Below are 18,923 nucleotides of genomic sequence, written 5' to 3'. Positions count from 1 at the left end.
TACTTTTCATTAAAATTTATATAAACATGACTTGGAATTATTAAACCTTCAAAAAATTTGGGTTATTCTACACTCGAAAAGATTGTAATTACGAGGAAAGACAAATGAACCATGTGGCATACTGAATGCAACTCCCTCTTGGACGATAATACGCTGCACTACTTCTCACTAAAATTTATACAAACATGACTTGGAATTATTAAACCTTTAAAAGATTTGGATTATTCTACACTTGAAAAGAGTGTAATTACGAGGAAAGACAAATGAGCCATGTGTCATACTGAATGTAGCTCCCTCTTATTACAATAATCCAAATAGATTTTGTAAAATACTCTATGCTTGTTACAAAGAATACTGTAGTTATGAGGAAAGGCAATATAGCCATGTGCCATGGAGTCCATCGGTATATCCCTTTTCTCAACATGCTTAGTAAACATGATGTAAATGTTATTGAAAAGTAGATGTCCATTTGCAAGGTAATGTTATTGAAAAGTAGATGTCCATTTGCAAGGTAATGTTGGATTTGGGATAGTCTTCAAGTGTTTAGCATTTTGGATAGTCTTTTGGTGGTGGTGGGAGTTTTTGGTCTCCTTCTTTGACAATCCACACCATTTGCATCCCCCATGATGTATGCATCTCAAAGTGGCAGTGCATAAGCCAAACTCCTATCATGTGTAAAACTCAAAATTTTATCGTAAGTTCACTATTTAATGGAAAACCTTTATAAATGCACTTCACAATGGTACCCATCTCAGAGATGTATCGGCTAGAAACTAGATGGAAAGTGGATGTGTCCCCTAGTTAAAAAGCACCCCTAGATAAAGAATATGAAATGTCAAAATGTTTCTCTAGCAGATGAAATATTGTGACCCTATAAAGAAGAATCGACTGCATGTATGCATGTACTTGTAATGTATACATATACATCACAAGTATACATGTAACACATACATGTATGCTTGTACCTGTGATGTATATAATACTCAAGACATGGAATCAACAATTTGCATGCAGGCAAGGTTGATGTATGCAACAATGAAAGGTATCTATATACACTACAAGTATGCGTGTAGGTGTGTGTATACACGTACATGTATGCATGTACTTGTACTATATATACTCAAGAGTACAAGGAATCAACGATTGCATGCAAGGTTAATGTATGCAATGGAAGATATTTATACACATTACAAGTATACATGTAGGTGCAATATACACATACATGTATGCATGTACTTGTTATAATGCATATACTCAATCTTACATGGAATCAACAATTGCATCATCATGCAGGGTTAACACATGCAATGAAAGGTATCTGTGTATATACGTGTTTTATATAGCTGAGTGAGTTTACCTGGATTATCGGTGAAGAAGCGGAGAGCAACCCATCCTCCTGGTGGGACGGCTATTGTGTTCATGGCAGGATTGTCAACGAGGTTGAAGTGGTCTGGGTCTGATGATGCATTGTAGTTGCCTAGGCCCATGCCCACCACATAGAAGTTATAGCCGTGCAAATGGAAGGGGTGGCTCTCAAAAAATAGGGTTTATGTGTTTTGGAGCACCAAATAGGGTTTGTGTGTTTGTGTGTTTTGGATTCAAAGTCCACTACTTTAACTTTGGTCCCAAAGATTGCAAACTTGTCCTCTATAGAGGGGCCCGTGTAGTTATATTGGTATAGAGGCTCGCTGGGAAAATTGGTCTCGAAGGTGTCCGTTGCAGTGGAGGTGGACATTCCCGGCAAGTCAGCAGCATTCTTGCTTTCGTAATATGCCTGGTGCAGGTATGAAGAAGTCAAATGAAGCAAGCTTATACCGATTAGTTAATTGATGTTTGATTACACACATCAAAGATCAATGATGATGTGGTGATTAGTGAATATTGCAGGTATACTAATTAATTTCGTAGATCATGAGGCTTCAAACGATGATTAGCTCTGCTGCCGTAGAGGCGTTAAGTTGAATATGAGATCTCTTACTTGTAAGATGGAGATGTTGGGGGCGACAAATGTGATGTTGTTGATGGCCGTAGAGATTTTTTGTCCCTCCGGGCCGTAGCAGGTTTGTCCGGCCGGGCATTCTTCAAGTGAGTATCCCACGGTGAAAAGGAAGCTTTGGTTGACGGTCTGGGGCACTAGCGAGGGATACGCCTTGCTGTTTAAGCTTCTCAAGCTCCCCACATAATCAAGGGCATAATCAGAGCCATTAGCGGCCGGAATGAAGGTGGGAAAAGTATAGAGGCGCTGATCGACAGCTTGACTACTGTTGTTGGGGGTCGTGGTGGTGGAATTAGCTGATCCTTCATAGATAAACAAGGCGGTTGTGGTGGTTTTGGGGTATGGGACCTTGTCTTCTCTAGCCGGTGAGTATGCGGATGCAGCCATGACATAGCTATCAATCGCCTGGTCTGCTGTTACTAGCACATCAGCTGTCTGTCCAGGCGCTAGCACTATCACATCTGTTGTATAAGGCTTACACAATGTGCAGTCTGTCTCCACCACTGTCAACTTATGCTTTGCGACCTGAAAGAACATCTGAAAATTCATGGCCGCATTGATCACCCTCAGTAGATACGTCTCCCCCTGCTTCACCCTCACACTGGTTACATCTGGGGAAAACACCAACAATTCTAATCAAACTTTAATCACGCAAGTTGGTCACAAGTAGATTTGTTCAAAATAATTAATTCGTTTAAACTTTGATCTGCTTTCGGCCTCTGCACCTTGCTGTGAACAGTTGTAGAGCAAGCCAGGCTGCCCATTGATAGTGGTGGCATCAGACAAGTTGTAGCCTCCCCCATCTGCTAGAGCAAATTTCTCAACATCCAACACGTCCACGTTCCACCACTCTCCTGCAAGATCAAGTTGAAAGGTAAGCATTAATTTACTGTTCTCAACTAGGGGCGGGTGGCACGTACGTGTGCAGCTGCTGCGGCCACATTACAAGAATATGTGCTATCTTATCTCTAGCTATATATAGTCTAGTACAGATTCACCTAAGCTCTAACCCTCGCGAGTGATCGAATTAGCTTACCATTGCACAAGGTAAGCCTCAATTAAGTGTTGCTGCTACGAAGGTGCAGCCGGATTATATATATATAGAGTCCGAAGCTTTTATCTCTAGTTAGTATGGTTGCCTTCAATATAGTTCTAATCCTATGGCTAGTGTGATGATTAGCTGAGCAGAGTGATTATGCACTATATATAGGCTATGATCGATGATTAGCGTATTAACATAATGTGATTATGCGATATACATGGCTAGTGTGATGATTAGCTTAACATTGTGATGATTATACTGTATGGCTAATAGTTACCTAGGATGATGGGGAAGTCCTTGGTGGGCAGGATGATGAAGGCGCCGTACACGGTTGCCCGGAGCCAGCTGAGATGGGCGTGCCAGAAGAGCGTCCCTTGCTCTCGTACGACTCTGAAGCTGTGTGTGAAATGGGTGTTCGGGCGGACAGGGCACTGCGTGATGTAGGCGGGGCCGTCGGACCAAACTGTGTACATCTGCCTCACTCCATGCCTGCAGCGGTAATAGATAAATATTCAAGCTGATGCAGGCGCATTACGAGATTAATACAATTTGCAAGGTCATTGATCTACTCATTACAACAGCAGCTGCTGAATAATTACAAGGTAATTTAAGAAATCATGAAGGCCCCAATTAAGGATGATTTAATATACCATAATTATTATAATAAGTATATCGTCTCGAAGTATCATAATAAGAATTACCAGTGAATTGATATGTTTTCCACCACGTGATTAGACACTCTCACGTTAACTGTGTCCCCTTGCCGCACGTAGATAGTAGGCCCTGGGAAGAGCCCGTTCACTGCCACCAGCTGCTTGGTATGGCAAAGGCGAGTAACGTTGGTGTAATGCACCTGATCGATCATAAGCAAACACGATCATAATTATAATTGTATCCTGAATCGATATTCCTGGTCTTATGATTACTTACAGCGGCTAGATTATAAGCATTATAACTGTACTACTCTTCGTTGATCAGTTTGATCGTTCTATCGTTAATCCTCCTCACTGTATAAATTTGAATTTTTTAAAAAATTACCATTGGTAACAAAGTCAAAAACCTAAGTTACCGTTTGGAAACTTTCTAGATTTATAAAAATTCCAATTGGTTACTTTTATATTTAAAATGGTAACAAAAATTAATTCTATAAGTATATAATAAAATGACTAAAAACTAAAAAAGAAAATATTATTTATCCCAAAATTTAGAATACCATATAATAAAATGATTAAAAGCTTAAAAAAAAGATTATTTATCCGAATATTTAAAATACTCAACTACAGTCTTTCAAGCAATGTGTTAAAAGAAGCACCTGGTCTAAACAATGCTTGATCACCCCTCGTAAAGGTAGAGCAGTCATCCAGCTTTGATATGATTTGTACCTATTTTGTCATAAGACACACAGACTCTCTCTCTCTCTCTCTCTCTCTCTCTCTCTCTCTCTCTCTCTCTCTCTCTCTCTCTCTCCCGACTCCCGACTCCCGAGTCCCCCCCTCTATGTCCTCCATAATTATAGTTTGTATGTGTGTGTGTGTGTGTGTGTGTCGCCCTCCTACTCAACTCTACCATCCGTACATCTCCCAACAAACCACGCCATTGGTGGTCTAGAAAGAACCCTTAGTGCTAAAAGCAACAGCAAAAATATCAGCCCACAAATGAGACTCGGTAAGCTCATGTCCCAACATTACATTTCAAAATTTTAAAAATTCAGAAATTCAGAAATTTAGAAATTCAAAAAGCTGCTCAAGCGTCACTTAATGAAGGGAGGTCCATCAAAATAAAGCAAAAGCCAGCCCAACAAATGTACAAACCAGCCCACCATTGGGTGGCCTAGCAAAAACCCTAGTACCAAAACCCACAAGAAATACATATTCCCACAAATGAGACTTTCTAGGCTCATGTCTGGGGAGGACGACTTTACATTTCAGAAAATTCAAACAAATTCAGAAAATACAAGTTGTTCCTTTGGCATCCAATGCAAATGATATGACTGGATCCTTCAAACCAGCCAAATTTTTACCTTCCTATATGTATCCTAACCATGGCCTATACATTCACTTGTCATGGACAAGCTACCACCATAACCCAAATGGCATATCGATTGCGAGACATCCAAAAAGTGAGCAACAATACCATATAAGCATAAACTTTGATCTTAAACATCAGCGAACCACATCATTCATGCAACAATACCATATAAGCATAAACTTTGATCTTAAACATCACCGAACCACATCATTCGTGCAAGATTTTTCCTACCATGTAGTGCTAAATAGGATCAAAATTTGCAAGATTTATCAAATTTACAAGAGCTCAAAAATGAAGCGAAGGCAAGGGAGCTGATTGGAGAGGTGTACAATAAGCTGACAAGAGAAATAGGAGATAACAAAGAGCAACAGCTGAAGTAAGAGTCATCAAAACCAAAAGACATGGTCGTGAGAGAGTTCCGGGTGAAAAGGAAGAAAGCATTGTAGCTCGATGATGTCGTCTACCAAGGCCTTCGACCATGCTCCTTCATATCATTCCATATACTTTCCACTCTTTTCCAATTAACTTCCTCATATGGAACCTTTGTCATAGAAATCATCATGTGAGCATCCAATGTGTCAAGATGCAAGAGACTCCGTAGCTTGGATTTCACTTCATTTTGCTTCCAAAAACCTCTTTCACAAGTGGCTGTACTCACTGGCACAACCAAGATTCTTTGCCATAACCTCATAATGGTAGGAAAGTCTTCGAACCATTTGCCTGTGATGATGAGTAGCCCCTCCTTTGAGTAGCTCACATCTGAAATGCAATACTTCCATGCACCAAGCATACTTTTGTGTGGACAAGCATTATACAAGGTTTCCACAAAACCTTCCCTTTCATCATAGCATGGTGTAGGATCTACACCCGTAGTGATATGCTCAAAAAGAGTCTTCAGCCATGCAGAAGTTGATTCTAATCGTCTTCTCGCATGATCTGGATATCCAACTGGCTCGAAGAACTTCATGGCCTTGAACACATCAATGTCACCAAGTCTAGTGTCAAGAGCTTGAAGTAGGCGTTCCACATGCTGCCTTTAGAGAGAGAGAGAGAGAGAGAGAGAGAGAGAGAGAGAGAGAGAGAGAGAGAGAGATGGTGTGTAGCTAGTAGCCCCTATGGCTCAGTTGAAGAGAGTCAACATTGAACAGACGGTAGTGTAAATCTATTGTTTTTAGATTGTGGACACTGGAACCGACTGTGCTTGCTCTGAGCTCTCCATAGCATAACGCTGAAGCTACACTCGTGGCTAGCCACAGCACACTTCCTGACAAAAACGGTTTTATTTTACTTTTGTATGTGCGTCAATGTTTGCTTGCTACCGTTTCTTACAAGCCAGAGGCTTTTGTCTAATGCGGTGGTGGTGCGCTCTACGTGCATGCAGGCGGCAACAACCTCAAGGAGGCCATGCATACATAGAGTTCAAAACAGTGGGCGCCTATTAAGCTCTTGTGTTGGTAAGCCTTTTGGAGTGTTGCACCATTGCTCCTCTGAAGTTAATGTAAAGCAGCTCTCACCCCATGTCTACCTCGGCGGGTGCTCTACTCTTGCTCTGCCTCATGCTATGGAGCACATATGGTGCAGCTTCTGAAGTGGGTTCTCTCATGGGCTTCAAATATGAACTGAGAAACCCCCACACCTTGTCTGGTTGGGTCTCGGGGCAGACCCATCTCCATGCCAGTGGATAGGGGTTAATTGTACAGAAGGCACAGTGACCTCTCTCTCTCTGCCCAACATGAATTTGGAAGGAAACATCTCTCTTCAACTCTGGGATTTGAAGAATCTGCAGCATCTGGACCTCAGCTCCAACAGACTCTCAGGTGGGATTCCTTCCCAAATAGGAAATTTAGCCAATTTGGAACAGCTCATCTTTCGCAACAATCTTATTTCAGACACTCTTCCCACTGAGTTGGGTTCTCTGGCCAAGCTACAAATGCTTGACCTTGGGGATAATCACATCTCTGGAACCATTCCCTTAACCCTTGGAAAGCTGGCCAACTTGAGCTACATCTTCTTGAATGGGAATGCTCTCTTAGGAAGCATACCGCCTCAATTGGGAGAGCTAAAGAACCTTCTGTCTATGGACCTTTCTAGTAATAAGCTCACTGGGAGCTTGCCCCCTGAGCTGGGTGGCCTTTCAAGCCTGCAGTACCTGGACCTCAACAACAATGCTCTCACAGGTTCCATTACAGCTGAATTGGGGCAACTTGAAAGTCTTACTGATCTTTCTTTGGGGCAAAACTCCTTCAGTGGTCCTTTGCCTAAGGAGATAGGGAGCATGCCTAACTTAACCAACCTCTACCTGGCTTCTTGTCAACTCTCAGGCCGGTTGCCAACAGAGATAGGCAGTTTGCAGTCATTGATCAAGATGGACCTCACCGGAATTTCCTTTCTGGGCCCATACCAGACTCTATTGGGCACCTGCAGAACCTGGCCTCCTTGATTATGCCTTACAATCTCCTCAACGGATCCATCCCCCCCACGCTTGGCCAATGCAGAAACCTGAGAATTGTTGAGCTTTCATTCAATCAGCTCACAGGAAGGCTTCCAGACGAACTAGCAAATCTGAGGTTCATAGCCTCTCTCTCACTGGAGGGCAACCTACTCAGTGGTCCTCTACCCCCTTGGCTAGGGAATTGGCAGCTAGTGAACTCTCTCCTGTTGGCAACCAACCAGTTTTCAGGGAGTATCCCAAAAGAGCTGGGTAACTGTTCCTCTTTGGTCACCTTGAGTTTGAATGGGAACCATCTATCAGGCTCCTTACCAGCAGAGCTCTGCAAGGCACCCCTGCTCTCTCAGCTGTTTTTGAACAAAAATTTCTTCAATGGCAGCATAGACGACACGTTCCAAAACTGCACAGCCTTGACTGACATTGAGCTCAATGGGAACCAGCTTACAGGTGGGGTGCCTGGGTACTTTGCAAGGTTGGATATGCTAGTAGCTCTCAGCATTGATGGGAACAACTTTTCTGGGTCTATACCTGATGAGATATGGGGGTCCAAGTCTCTTATGGAGATTTCAGCCCGAAGCAATCTTCTCACAGGGGCACTGTCCCCTCGTGTAGGGGACCTGAAGATCTTGAATCAGCTATGCTTGGATAACAACCACCTAGAAGGGGCTCTTACAGCGCAGTTGGGCTTGTTAGAGAATCTAACCACTCTCACCCTCAGCTTCAATGCTTTCACTGGGCAAATCCCTCCTGAGTTGGGGAACTGTGCACAGCTTGCTACTCTTGATTTGGGCAACAATCACCTATTTGGGCAGATACCATTGGAGTTTGGCAGCCTCCCTGAGCTGGATTGCCTTGTCCTTTCCCATTGGAGTGGGATTGGGGGGTGGATGTGGCTGTGGGTGTGGGGGGTGGGGGGAAAATGCAAGCAGTGATGTTTTGAAAGAAGATGCAAATGTATGGAGAGGTCTTACCTGGGATTAGGGGAGGTTGTTTGAAATCTAGAATCTCCAGATCCAACAGTTGTGAAGAGCCGTTGGAGAAGCCAGACTCCAGAGGCAGCAGGGCTTGCATGCCTTGATTCAAGCTGAGCCATTCAAAAAAGAGAGAAAATCAGACTAAATTATGCATGAGGTACTAGCTCTCCTTCAGCAATTGTTATGCTGCAATATATGTACTGGCAATCTTAGAGTTAAACTAATCTTATGCGCTGGAAGAAGAATAATGAAAAGAGCATTATTTTTAATTAATGCTATGTGGGGGGCATGAGAGCTGCAAAACCACCTTACTGTATGATTGGCCGTCACCGAAAATGAACCTTCGATGTAGCAACTCTCGAAGTAGTGGCGCCCATGATCATCGAAGAGGGTGTCCTGGTCGCCAGCAATCCTGAGGGCCACTGTCCACAGCTTGTAAGTCGTGCGCCAACACTGGCCCAACAGCTCCGGGTGCTGGAGCTGGTGCAGAGTTCTGCAGGCAAAACGATCATTAGATAGAATCATAATCCCGATTCCCCACTGCCCAGTTGGAACTTGGAAGGGAAAGGGGAAGGGGAAGGGGAAGGGGGGAACGCACACCTTGAAAACTTACGGAGAGCGGCAGATGACTCGATGAGGCGGCAGGCCGCAGGCGCCCAGATTTGTGGAAAGTTTAAATTCTCATGTTATATATATATATATATATATATAGATATATATATATACCCTAATGGTAATAATTTGTAAAATCTGAGTTACCATATGGTAATTCATAAGAAAATCTACGTTACCAAATGGTAACTATGTTTAGAATCAAGGTTACCACATGGTGATTATATCTTAAACTAGGATTACCATTGGTAACTTTTTTTAGTATTGGTTCCAAAGAAGTTACCAAATTTATACAGTGATCCTCCTGGTCATAACTGCGTCTGCAGCATGATCTAAGCACTGATAATCAAACTCCTATACGTAGAGTTTGTCGATCGTATTTGACTACTACTGATGATGATTAAGTTTGATCTTAACGATCATTAATCGCTCTAATTATAAGTGTTGACCATAATGACCGAAAGCCTAATTTGTGGCTTAATTGAGATAATTGCTACCTTGAAATCAAAATGGTGTGTCATGGCTCCGTCGTCATTGACGACGGAGCCTGCACAGGCTAGACGCACTAGTATAAGCGCCGATCCAAGGAGGAGCAACAAAGAATGAATCTGAAGAATGGAGAAGAATATAGTCATTAAATTTGGGCTGAAGAGAATAGCAAATTGTGGTGTGGTGTAGGATGCGATTAATAAGAGAAAGCCAAGCCAAGCCAAGCTAAGCTAAAAAGAAGAAGTATGATTAAAGAATGTCGATGATGAGTGGATTAATATTGAACCTAGTACAAAGCCTTGATTAATATTGAACCTAGTACAAAGCCTCGATTTATATTGTGATCCGTGTAGCATGCATGGTTGACACGGTTAACCCCGTAAGACAAGGTCGTGGAACTCTGTTAATTAGACCAAGCACAAGCCCCGGTTTTCATTAACAGGATCATCTATCTTCACGCAGCCTGCGGTTTTGCCATCGCCACACGGACCAGTATTATTAGTTTAATACCGCATTTAAGACAAGCGTGACCTTGGTTGCTTGAAATGTGACTAAACAATGCACAGTTGTTTACTTACTAGCTACTGGATGCCATTTCAAACCAGATAAGCTATATTATTCGTACATTAAGCTGAAAGGTCCGAAAGATCAACTCCCCTCTATTAGGCAAGGCTGTCCCCTCTCCCCCCTTCTTTTTGCCATTGTTGCTGATGCTCTTGGTTGGTTGGTTAACAAGGAAATAGCCAGCAACAACATTAAGGGTATCGAGATTCCCAACAGGCCTAACTCTTTATGCCTTCAACTTTTTGCTGATGACACTAATGTGCTGCTTCGGAACGAAGTGCAGACGGCTGCCCACTTCATGTCCTGCCTTGAGACCTTTTGCCTGGCCAGTGGTTCCCAAATAAACCACTCCAAGACCAGCTTCAGAGTGTTAGAAGGAGGGCCCCCTCCTTCGATTCTTGCCGCTGGCTGTAAGATTATCCCCAAGGGTGTCGTGTTCAGACTACTTGGTATCCCGATGGGCTTTAACATCTCTGCTAAACAAAGGTGGGACTATGTGCTCAATAAACTTAAGCTGCAGGTCAAGAAATGGAGCCACATTAACACAGGGGTTGCCTCCAGAGCCTTTGTCCTCAATCACTTCATCATCCCCTCTGTCGTCTACTTCCTGGCCTGCTGGAAGCCGTCAGAGACCCAACTTCAATCCCTAAACTCCATCTTGGGTAATTATCTGTGGGGAGGTTCCCTTGACAGGAGGAGGATCAGCAAAGTTGCTTTCAAGGTTTGTTGCTTAGATAAAGAGCAAGGGGGTCTTGGCATTATTGATATTGGGTTGCTGGCTGAAAAGCTCGCGGCTAAGTGGGTGCAAAGGGCCATATTTTCCAATGATGTGTGGGCTGACTTGATCAAAAGAGATGTTGGAAAATTTTGGCTCAAAGGCAAGAGATCATGGAAGGGGTTCTCGATTAATGAAGTTCTGTTTTCGAAGGCCGATCTCTCCTTAATAGGTAGCAAACTCTGCTGCAGGATGTGGGAGTCTTGGATGAAATATAAAAAAATCTTTTGTTTCCAAACTTACTCTAAGAGAGGGAGGTATGCCTATGCTGCTGACTCGGTTTGGTTTGGCCATCTTATAGCTCCGATCTCTGATGATCTGGTCCAAATCAGCCTTTCTTGTTTCAAAGCTGGGATTAAGGTGTGGGGCGACTTATGTGATTCTTCCGGAATGTTAACCAGGGATCAAATCAATAACAAATTCAGCCTGCCCCGGGGTGGCATTGAGCTTGTCATGCAGAGGTGTAATTCTCTCAGTGTTTTCATTCCCCCGGTGCCTATTTGTGACTGCAAAAACTTTTCTAAAGCCATCTTGTGGGGGTGGTCCAGAAACCTCGGCAAGTTGCCTAATGGTTTTCATGCAGGCAAACTTGTTCTCAAACTTAACAATAGATGGTCATTGGGTTGGAATAAGCATCAATGGGCCTTCCGCTTCAAGCTTATCTGGGCCTTTGCTCAAGAAAGGAAACATGCCCTCTTGGCCTGGCTGGTCATTCATAAAGCGACCTGGACCCTTGACAAGGCTATGAAAATTGGACATGGAAATGGTCTTTGTCCCCGCTGCAAAACCAAGTTGGAAACTGTCCCCCATCTGTTCTTTTCCTGCTCTGACACGAGTCAATTCTTAACTGTTCTTAACAAAGCTTTTATGCAAATCAGAAACACCCCTCTTAGTTGGAAAGAAGTCCTCCTCGGAGAATGTCAAACTCTTGACCCCTTTACTTGGCATTCCGTCAGATTTCTTCTCTTATGGCATGTTTGGAACCAACGTAATGAAGCTCTTTTCGCTACTAAAACTAATCAACACTTTTTTCTTTTTCTTGACAACACTCTCAAGCTTGTACAGCAGCTGCAACCTAGAGGGTCTCCTATGGAGGTTGATCGTTGGCAGGACCTACCATGGAGGAAATGGAGACACTTTCACGTTTCCGCGCATTGCAAAAGAAAGGAAAGCATGCTTCAAGGGCTGGCTCATGAATGCCAAAGAAGGCTGCAACATTCCGACTACTACATCCAGGCGTCGGAAAGTTTATGAGGAGTGTCTTATTCCCTCCAGGGCTCAGTCTGCTGTTCATAAAGTTGTATCAGCCCCCCTCAGTGAATAAAAGCCAGTCTATCTCAGTTTTTCAAGATGTTCATATTGTTGAGCTTCTTTTACCGGTTCATCAAACTCTGGTTCAAGTTTTGTTTTACTGGCTCAACTCTGTTTCCAGCTGCAAGTAGTTATGAAGTTCTTCCCTTCACCTGCAAGGTCTAACAGTCCGAGGCGTCTACCCATGGACCTTCCTCATGGGAACTTGTAACCTTTCCTTTTTTTAATATATTCAGCTGTTTTAACTAATATATTATTCGTACATTAAATAAATGTACGAATATTGCATTTCAAACCGAATGAGCCATATTCCTACATTTAATACATGTCTTAAGTTGCCCAAGGCAGAGAAGACCTCTGTGTCAGGTGCGAGAGCGCGAGCAAACCAACGGTCGCGAAGGCTCCCAGGCGAACCAAAATGGTAGTCGTAATAACATCCTCTCTCTAGTGCCCAACACTCTTTGTGGCACATATTCCACCATGCTTTCCTCATTCATGGGTGGCAAATCATCTTGCACTTCCACCATTGGCCCAACATATGCTTTTAATTGAGAGACATGGAACACATCATATAGCTGTGTAGCTGCTATTTTAAGCAAATTCACCAAAGGTAGCTTGTTGGTGTCATGACAATAGTGTCTCAATATGTCTCCACTAATACATTTTTGATTGATAAGCGATGCTAGGAGTAAACTTGGTCCACATGGGCTCCAGTAGTGTCCTCCAAAATGAACCCATAAATTTGGCATCTCTATAACTCTAATTTGTTGAGGCATTCCATGTATTTTGAATAGATACTCTACAAATTTTCTTGCAACCATAGATTCCGTGTATGCGACCTTGGAAGAAATTTCAAGTGTCATTTCATTAGGGGAAGGTTGAGATATTCTAGGGGCCCTTTTACAACACACATGAAGACCATATTAGGGAGTTTGGGAAAATCCCAATTCCCATTTTGTACGATCAAAAAATGATAGGCATAGTGAACCCTTTAAAGACTTTGTCAAAACCCCCTTATGTGACATATCATTGGAAAGCTCTTGATGAGTAGTTTCTAGATCCACATTATTCAACAACTTTGGAATTGGTATGCTCAAGATACTCCAAAAAGTAGATTCAAAATGAAATTACCAAAATAATGGAATTTTTTCAAACCCCCCTAATGATTTAAAAGAGGGTTAGTAAAGGGTCTAATGGGAGGATGCCAACTTGGAAAAAATGTTGGGTTGTGATCAAAGATTTGGGTGCTATAAAATGTCACTTTGAAAGGCTAAAATGTAATTTTTGAAATCTACTAGTCACTTTTTGATACTAGGATGTCACTTTTGAAAGCAGCTAATTGTCACTTTACACATATCAATTTCCAAATTTGGAAATTCTTCTTTCTTGTATATCTCACTTTTCCTCTTTTGCATGTGCATCATTTATTTTTCCTCCTTTGAGCATCTCCTCCCTCTATCCTCTCTCCCTTTCTGCATCTCCCTCTCTCATCCCTCCTCCCTCCCTTTCAACACCTCCCTCTCTCCTCCCTCCTCCCTACCTTTCAGCACCTCCCTGCATCTTCCCTCATATCTCCTCCCACAACTGCCCTCACTACCTCTCCTTCTTTCTCTCCCCCTCAGCCTCCCAAGCTCCACTTCACCTCTCCTAAGTTGCACTATCCAGATCGTCCCCTACTCACATGTGCTTTTCTCACAACAAGACCTATGTTCTCTCAAGCTCCTCCCTTTCTCATATGATCATCTCACAACAGCACGCCTCTATTCTCTCCAGCTCGTCCCATTCTCACAAGTGCCTTTCTTGTGATAGACCACCTCCACTCTCTCCTTTAGTCCATTTCTCACCTCTCTACGCTCTTCCTCTGCTACATGCCACCTTCCATCTCTCTTTGTCATCTTCCACCACATCTAAATTCTAGTACAACCTTTTGTATCACATCCTAGGCTCTGTAGCACCCTTCATCTATCCCTTCTAGATCTGCAACACACATACACTGTCACAAAAGCTTGCATAATGGTTCCTATATTCACAATTAATGAACAATACTCATAATTTGAGAGCTTCTTGCTTAATCCTCCATGGTGGTACTCCCTTTGAGTGCATGTGTTACTCCATCATGAGTGCAAATCCTTTCTCTCCCTCCCTCCTTTCTTATAGTGTTTCCATCTGAGAGTGATGGATGTTCTCTATTTTGTATTGTCTCCTTTATGATAGAAGCGGGTACCTGATAGGCTATGTGACCATATTAGTAAGTGTTAGTAGAGACATTAGATGGTGGCCAAGTGTGGCTAGCAAGTGTGGCTAGATGGTTAGGAGATGGCTTATGTAGACTTGGCATTGTGCCAAGTAGGATGCATGCTCATTCGTCTTTTGTGCCATCCCCTACTAAGGTTTCTCTATCAGCAATATGCTTAACATGGAGAATGTCTCCACTTCTTCTCTCTACATCAACACTTGGCATGACCAATAATAAGAAGAAGAAGTATGATTAAAGAATGTCCATCAATATGAGTGGATTATTGAACCTAGTACAAAGCCTCGATTTATATTGTGATCCGTGTAGCTAGCGCTTCAACTAATAATGTATCCTTGACATGGTTAGCCCCGTAAGACAAGGTCGTGGAACTGTTAATTAGACCAAGCACAAGACACGGATTTCATTAACAAGATCATCTATCTTCATACAGCCCCTGCGGTTCTGGCATGGGTCCATGCCACACGGATCATCACCAATATTATTAGTTTAATACCGCATTTAAGACAAGCGTGACCTTGGTTGCTTGAAATGTGACTAAACAATGCAAAGTTGTGTACTTACTAGCTACTGGATGCCATTTCAAACCAGATAAGCTATATTATTCGTACATTAAATAAATGTACGAATATTACATTTCAAACCGAATGAGCCATATTCCTACATTTAATACATGTCTTAAGTTGCCCAAGGCATTCGCTCTAGAGAAGACCTCTGTGTCACGTGCATTTAAGAGGTATTTTCAAAATCCTTTTATCTAAAAATTTAAATATTTAAAATGATCTTTTTTTTAATGCAAAATTGTAAATTTCTCTTAGAAACTATTAAAGAACCCTTTATGTAGGTATATTTGTATAATCCCAAAAATTAAAGTTTGTTAGCTAGAACTCTTCCTGATGAATGTATACTTACATATTTCTAAGTGAGCCCCCAAGTTAAGTTTTCACTTTTGTTGATTCCCACTTGAAGGCAAAAAAAATGTTGTATAAACTACATGAATACGATTAAGGCCCTCTCCCTCTTTCAGTATTCTCTTCTATAGTACTAACTTAGGTTGGTTAAGATGTGTGTGTGTGTGTGTGTGTGAGACAGAGAGAGAGAGAGAGAGAGAGAGAGAGAGAGAGAGAGAGAGAGAGAGAGAGAGATGAATGAGCTATAAACTCCCATATATCTTTTTCAACTTACCAGCAACGGTGACAATGACGTGGTTCCCTTTTAATAAAGATTCCAAGCGGTAGACTAGAAGTTTCTCTACAGTTTTGAAGTAGTAGCATTGGTAATAATCGAGTTAACTATCTTAATCCTTCCCTTGTTTAGTGTTGAACTGGCTTTTGCAGTAATACCATAGATAGGTAATCATTCTAAGTTCAAGTACTATAAAGTTTATATTTCAATGTTTTATCATACTAAGCTCAAGTAGTATGAGTTTACATTACAAGGTTTCATCATTTGTATTTAGGATTGCACCAACTCTTTTTTACTATGTTAACTAGGGAGTACTATGCCATGGAGCCCGGATTTTAATTACTTCTCTACGTCTACGACCATGACAACCTGCATTCTTTTGTTTATCACTTTTTAGCCTATTAAACTCTGGAGTACTATACCATCACCTAGATTTCAATCACTCCTCTGCTCTATGATTATGAAAACCTACAATTCTTCTCTTTATCATTTTGTGAGGCCTTCTTTTTTCAATTCTCATGTTTTTGGCCTTTCTCTCCTCTTTGCTTGATAGTTTGTAAATTTCACCCTTCAATTTTGTTACTTTCAATGACCTATTTTGTCTTGGAAAACAAAGTGTTGTTATAACTATATACATCTAGAGGTAGAAAATTGAAAGACCTCGTACATTTTGGACTACGTTAACTTCCGTACTACTTGATAACAAGGATATTTATTGTTAAATAAATGGAAGGGAGTATTAGTTAGAGTACCCTAGTATAGATTTTGTAGATGAACCTTAGGTATATGACTTGAAAGAAAGGAGATTACTCACTCACCGAAGTATACATTGTTTAGGGTCAAGGGGAGTCTATATTTTGTAGATGAACCTTAGGTATATGCCTTGAAAGAAAGGACTATATTACTAATTCACCATAGTATACATGGTTTAGGCTCAAGAGGAGTCTACACCCTACCTCTCATATGGGAGAGGAACACCATAGCCATGAAAGCTTTAAATCTTGATTATGATTACTAAAGTGATTATTAACATTTGATTAGTATCCGTATACTTGGGTAACCTCTCGAGCCTATGGTAGAGATAGCTCATAGGCACTTTCTTACAAACCATCCCCACCCACCATAGGTTTTGCCTCGAAACATTTCATCTAATAGACAATGCACATAGGTATGAACCAAATAATCCAAAAATGAATGAATACGTGGGCTTATCCATTCCAAATTTGAGAGCATCTTCATACTTTGTATACTTGTAAATGGACTCCAATGGTTGTAAACTTCATCATTTGTCCTCAAAATAGCCCCAACTTGCTCTCCATGATCGTACATGAAGTCCACATTTTTATTAATGCAGATATCTTCATTCTCAAGTAGTATGACGCTCTCTAACAATGATTTATAAGAATTTCCAATAGGCTAAATCATTGTTGTCACCTTCGATTTAGCTTACGAAAATGCATCCAAAATCTCCTCATGACCTTTCAAGACCGAGCCGAGTTGCCATGAGGCCTCTTCATTGCATAAACCCTTCCATATGCTTTTAATTGAGAGACATGGAACACATCATATAGTTGTGTAGTTGCTATTATAAGCAAATTCACCAAAGGCTGCTGGTCAATCATCCTATGCATGTTGGTGTCATGTGACAATAGTGTATCAATATGCCTCCACCCACTCCACTAATAAATTTTTAGCTGATGAGCGATGCTAGGAGTCAACTTGGTCCACATGGGCTCCAATAGTGTCCACCAAAATGAACCCATAAATTTGGTCCACATGGGCTCCAATAGTGTCCACCAAAATGAACCATAAATTTGGCATCTCTAATACTCATAATTTGTTGAGGCATTCCATGTATTTTGAACATATACGATTCTGAAAAGTTCCCTTTTAATAAAGTTTCCAAGTGGTAGACTAGAAGTTTCTCTAGAGTTTTGAAGTAGTAGCACTGGTAATAATCGAATTAACTATCTTAATCCTTCCCTTGTTTAGTGTGGAACTGGATTTTTTAGTAATACCATAGATAGGTAATCATTCTAAGTTCAAGTACTATAAACTTTATATTTCAATGTTTCATCGTACTAAGTTCAAGTAGTATAAGTTTACATTACATTGTTTTATCATTTGTATCTAGGATTGCACCAACTCTTTTTGACTATGTTAATTGTGGACCCTTTTTTGCACAATAGATCCAACAAACTCAGTAGCACAAAATACATTCCCCAAAATGTTGATGCCACAAGCTCTTGCACTAGCTACTTTAGAGTAGTTCGTATCATTGTCTCACTAACTTGTCTAGAGTTCTTCATGTCACTGTCTCTCTAGCTACTCCAGAGTAGTTTGTGTGATTGCCGCTAGCTACTCTTATTGAAAAGGATGAGATCCAAGTAGCCTTTATTCCTATACATGTGAAGGGTGCTATGGAACTACATGAAGATCAAGAGATGGGAGCAGTCTGCACTAACACTAATGAGAAGTTTCAGTCAGCATCAAAAGAACCTATGCAATTCCTCTCTGATGAGCTTGGAAAATGTGAATCCTACTTTGATGCTCCTTGTTCCATAAGGAGAAGAAAACAATGACCAACCCAACAAAGAAGCAAATGTTGAGAAAGATCTAGGTCAAGTTCTAGATGTTTAGATTTTCTTGTCTCCTACTTTACATAATTTAGTTTATTATGACTCTAATACTTTACATACTTTAGTTTACTAATCTAGAAACCTTCATAAAGTTTTATCTCATCTTTGTGTGTAGGGAAAACTTTCATTTCATATTATTTATAGTGGCTTTGCTATTTGGTTCCACAAATAGACTCAAAAAAAAATTGAGGGTTTTTCAAAAATTATGGAGCTTATGCTGTTATCTATTTTAGTCTTTTTTTATTACTTTCCAATAAATAATGTGCATATTTATGTATAGTCGTAAAATTTGTTCCAAGAAAGTCAATTAAAAAAGTCTCTTTTGTACATGAAATTTATAAAATAAAATTTTAATTGAAAAAGATTGATATCTCTTTAAGTTTTTTGGACTCCTTCTATGCCATTTGAAAGTTAAGTTGTTTCCTATGTCAAACAATTCTAGTTTATAAATCTATGGAGGTCACACATGTTCTTAATCTTGAAAAAAGTGTCGAAATTCATGGAGTTTTTAAATGTACACATGAAATTCTATATGTGATCTCAAAAAAAGTCTGTTTTCAAGCTATTTTTAAGCTTTCATGCATTTTGGGAGAGAATATTTTTAG

The 18,923-nt window shown here is 41.0% G+C and overlaps 1 protein-coding gene and 1 pseudogene across 1 annotated transcript; both read right to left on the bottom strand.

The window, feature by feature from the left end:
* Positions 1-447: 447 nt before the first annotated feature.
* Positions 448-18,923, bottom strand: part of LOC147618327 (laccase-4-like) — a 39,880-nt pseudogene continuing 21,404 nt past the window's right edge.
* On the bottom strand, positions 4,052-9,413 carry LOC147618328 (uncharacterized). The gene is made up of 6 exons (XM_086775046.1): positions 9,396-9,413; positions 9,281-9,290; positions 9,103-9,169; positions 8,797-8,982; positions 8,487-8,599; positions 4,052-4,420 (listed from the first exon to the last, which is right to left on the bottom strand). Exons 1-6 carry the CDS (start codon positions 9,411-9,413, stop codon positions 4,395-4,397), a joined length of 420 nt encoding a protein of 139 aa, XP_086631172.1. The 3' UTR covers positions 4,052-4,394.

Source organism: Cibotium barometz, chromosome 35 (genome assembly GCF_041138505.1).
Source record: "Cibotium barometz isolate CiBa-2024 chromosome 35, ASM4113850v1, whole genome shotgun sequence".
NCBI lineage: Eukaryota > Viridiplantae > Streptophyta > Polypodiopsida > Cyatheales > Cibotiaceae > Cibotium > Cibotium barometz.
This window is presented reverse-complemented; position numbering and strand designations above follow the sequence as displayed.

Excerpts from the sequence above, each read along its gene's own strand:
- LOC147618328 (XM_086775046.1), bottom strand. Across the intron at positions 8,983-9,102 it reads CGAGTCATCTGCCGCTCTCC|AACTCTGCACCAGCTCCAGC; the intron begins GTAAGTTTTCAA and ends TTTTGCCTGCAG. Across the intron at positions 4,421-8,486 it reads ACAACCTCCCCTAATCCCAG|GTACAAATCATATCAAAGCT; the intron begins GTAAGACCTCTC and ends ATGACAAAATAG.